Raw genomic sequence first — 2394 nt, 5'->3', positions numbered from 1 at the left:
TGAATTAACCCTTGGTCTCCCATCTGGGTGACATTGTAAGTCATTGGGAAGTCTTGTCAATGACTCCTTCTCTCTTAGGTTGCCCTCATTTCTGTGGATAGTGAAGAGATGGGCCCGCCACCTCAGCGGCACCTGCAGGGGTTGGCCGCAGCTGCCATGTTCTCTGTGCCTTTTTACTCCCCCAGGACAGAAGGGGGGTGGGGCTGTTTTGTCCCCTTGGTCCTTCCTGGTGTTCTGTGATTCTGTGTCTGCTCCTCTCTTCCCTGGGCTGATAGCGGCTCCTCCCTGTACTGCCCTCACTTTCCTCCTCACTTGTGTCCCAGGGCCTCTTGGCCTTTCCCCACGCAACACAGAGTTTCCCATTTTTGGCTGCTCAGAAATGGGGGGCATCGGGCCCCTTTCTGCTTATTTTGGCCCAGTTGTTTTTCAGGCCCTGTAGGGGGCTCTCTGGGGCCCACCTCCCACCGGCTAAAATTGGTGGAGGTGGCATCTTTGAATTAGAGCTGGGGTTAGTCTGGAGCAGGCCTGCTTTATCTGCTACCCGTGGGCACAAGGATGGTTGGACAAGCCTGGTCTGGAGACTGTCTGGGGGCCCACCGATGTGGGCTGGCCCCTGCAGAATGGGGCTGGGAGCTGGCCTCCCCCCAGCAGGCACAGAGTGGCCTTCCAGCTCTGCCCAGGTCCCACAGGCCCACGTGGGTCAGGCATCCTGACGGATACTTGCGGCTGAAGCCTGCTCCTTCCTATTCCTTGTGCAGGGACCCCACTGCCCAGCCTGGAGGGGAGCTGATGTTCGGGGGCACGGACAGCAAGTACTATCAGGGGGAGTTCACATACCTCAACATCACACGACAGGCCTATTGGCAGGTCCACATGGACATGTGAGTGCTAGGCCAGGGGCAGCAAGGTGGGGAGGGAGCCCCTCCCCCCCAGAATGCCCCCCAGCTGCTCCCATGGTGGGCTGGACTTCTTCTCCCCATTGTATTCCACTCCTGCTGGAACCTGGGAGCAAGGCTGGGCTTGGGGGGAGAGAACCTGCAGTGTTCTGGAGCAGCGGAGGGCCCAGGCATGTCTCCTTTCTACAGGGTGAAGGTGAAAAGTGACCTGACCCTGTGCAAGGATGGCTGCGAGGCCATTGTGGACACGGGGACCTCTCTCATCACTGGCCCTGTGGAAGAGATCAAAGCCCTGCACAAAGCCCTGGGGGCCACACCCCTGATCCAAGGGGAGGTGAGAGGGCAGGCAGCCTGGAGGGCAGCTGGGGAGGGGGAGGCCTGGTGGGCAGCCTGGTGGGCAGCTGGGGGGGGGGCGGCCTGGAGGGCAGCTGGGGAGGGGGAGGCCTGGTGGGCAGCTGGGTCAGTGGACCCGGGGACCAGAGGGTTCTGCCTGGTGACCGCTGCCTCTCTGTCCTTGGTGTCCCGACAGTACATGTTTCCCTGTGAGAAGGTGACCAGCCTCCCATCTGTCTCCTTTGTGCTGGGGAACAAGGCTTTTGAGCTCACAGGAGAACAGTACGTCCTGAAGGTCAGTGGCCGTGTTGGGGGTGGGGGGAGCCCTGAAGCTGGTGAACTGCTTTGTCTCACTCTTGCGGGGCCGGCCTGGCACACAGTAGGCGCTTAATAAAAGCTCGGGGGATCGCTGGGCTCTTTAGAAAAATTGGATGGCAGGAGAGGGGCTTGTAAGCCTCAGAGTGGAGCGGGGAAGGGAGAGGGCTGGCTTGGGATGCCCAGGGCTCTCTGCAGCTCAGGCATCCTCCTGGACGCCTGCCCTTGGGGAGCTTACAGTCTAACCAGGGCCGCTGGCCGGAGCCAGGATAATTGGAGGGTCTGGTCTGGCTGGCCTGGCACCCCCTGCTGATGGGCCCGTGGCGTCCTCCCTAGATGAGCCAGGCTGGCCAAACCATCTGCCTGAGTGGCTTCATGGGCATGGACATCCCCCCGCCGGGGGGCCCCCTCTGGATCTTGGGTGATGTCTTCATCGGCCAGTACTACACTGTCTTTGACCGGGACAACGACCGCGTGGGCTTCGCCAGGTCCCGCTGACCGCCCGGCGTCCTGGCTTGCGCTCCCCTTGCCTCTCCGCTGGGGTGGAGGGACTTCTATCAGAAGAACGTAGAGAGAACATGGTCCAGACAAACCACTGTCCCCTCCAGCCCTCGTGATGCCCATTCACCACTTCCCGGGGCCCCTGGAGCCCCCTGCCCCTCCCCCACTACTCTGCCCCCAGAGCCCCCCAACCCCCACACACTCCTAGACATGCAAGGACCAGAGCTGCTGCTGAGAGCTTTCTGTCTGTGTCCTCCGGCCTTTGGGGAGACAGGTTGGAAGCAGAGGATGTGGGGGGCTTGGGTTAGCCCCTGGGAGAGGAGAAGCCTCCCCCAGCCTCTGGGCTGCA

General features: G+C 61.7%; 1 protein-coding gene across 1 annotated transcript in view; it reads left to right on the top strand.

The window, feature by feature from the left end:
* The window catches only part of CTSD (cathepsin D), a 7700-nt gene extending 5640 nt beyond the window's left edge, over positions 1-2060 (top strand). Inside the window, exons 6-9 of the mRNA XM_027868703.1 lie at positions 759-881; positions 1086-1230; positions 1426-1524; positions 1881-2060. Of these exons, the coding sequence (XP_027724504.1) occupies positions 759-881; positions 1086-1230; positions 1426-1524; positions 1881-2042 (529 nt within the window). The 3' untranslated portion in view covers positions 2043-2060. The remainder of the gene's footprint in view (positions 1-758; positions 882-1085; positions 1231-1425; positions 1525-1880) is intronic.
* Positions 2061-2394: the final 334 nt, after the last annotated feature.

This window comes from Vombatus ursinus, unplaced genomic scaffold (assembly GCF_900497805.2).
Source record: "Vombatus ursinus unplaced genomic scaffold, bare-nosed wombat genome assembly UNPS02014790.1, whole genome shotgun sequence".
NCBI lineage: Eukaryota > Metazoa > Chordata > Mammalia > Diprotodontia > Vombatidae > Vombatus > Vombatus ursinus.
This window is presented reverse-complemented; position numbering and strand designations above follow the sequence as displayed.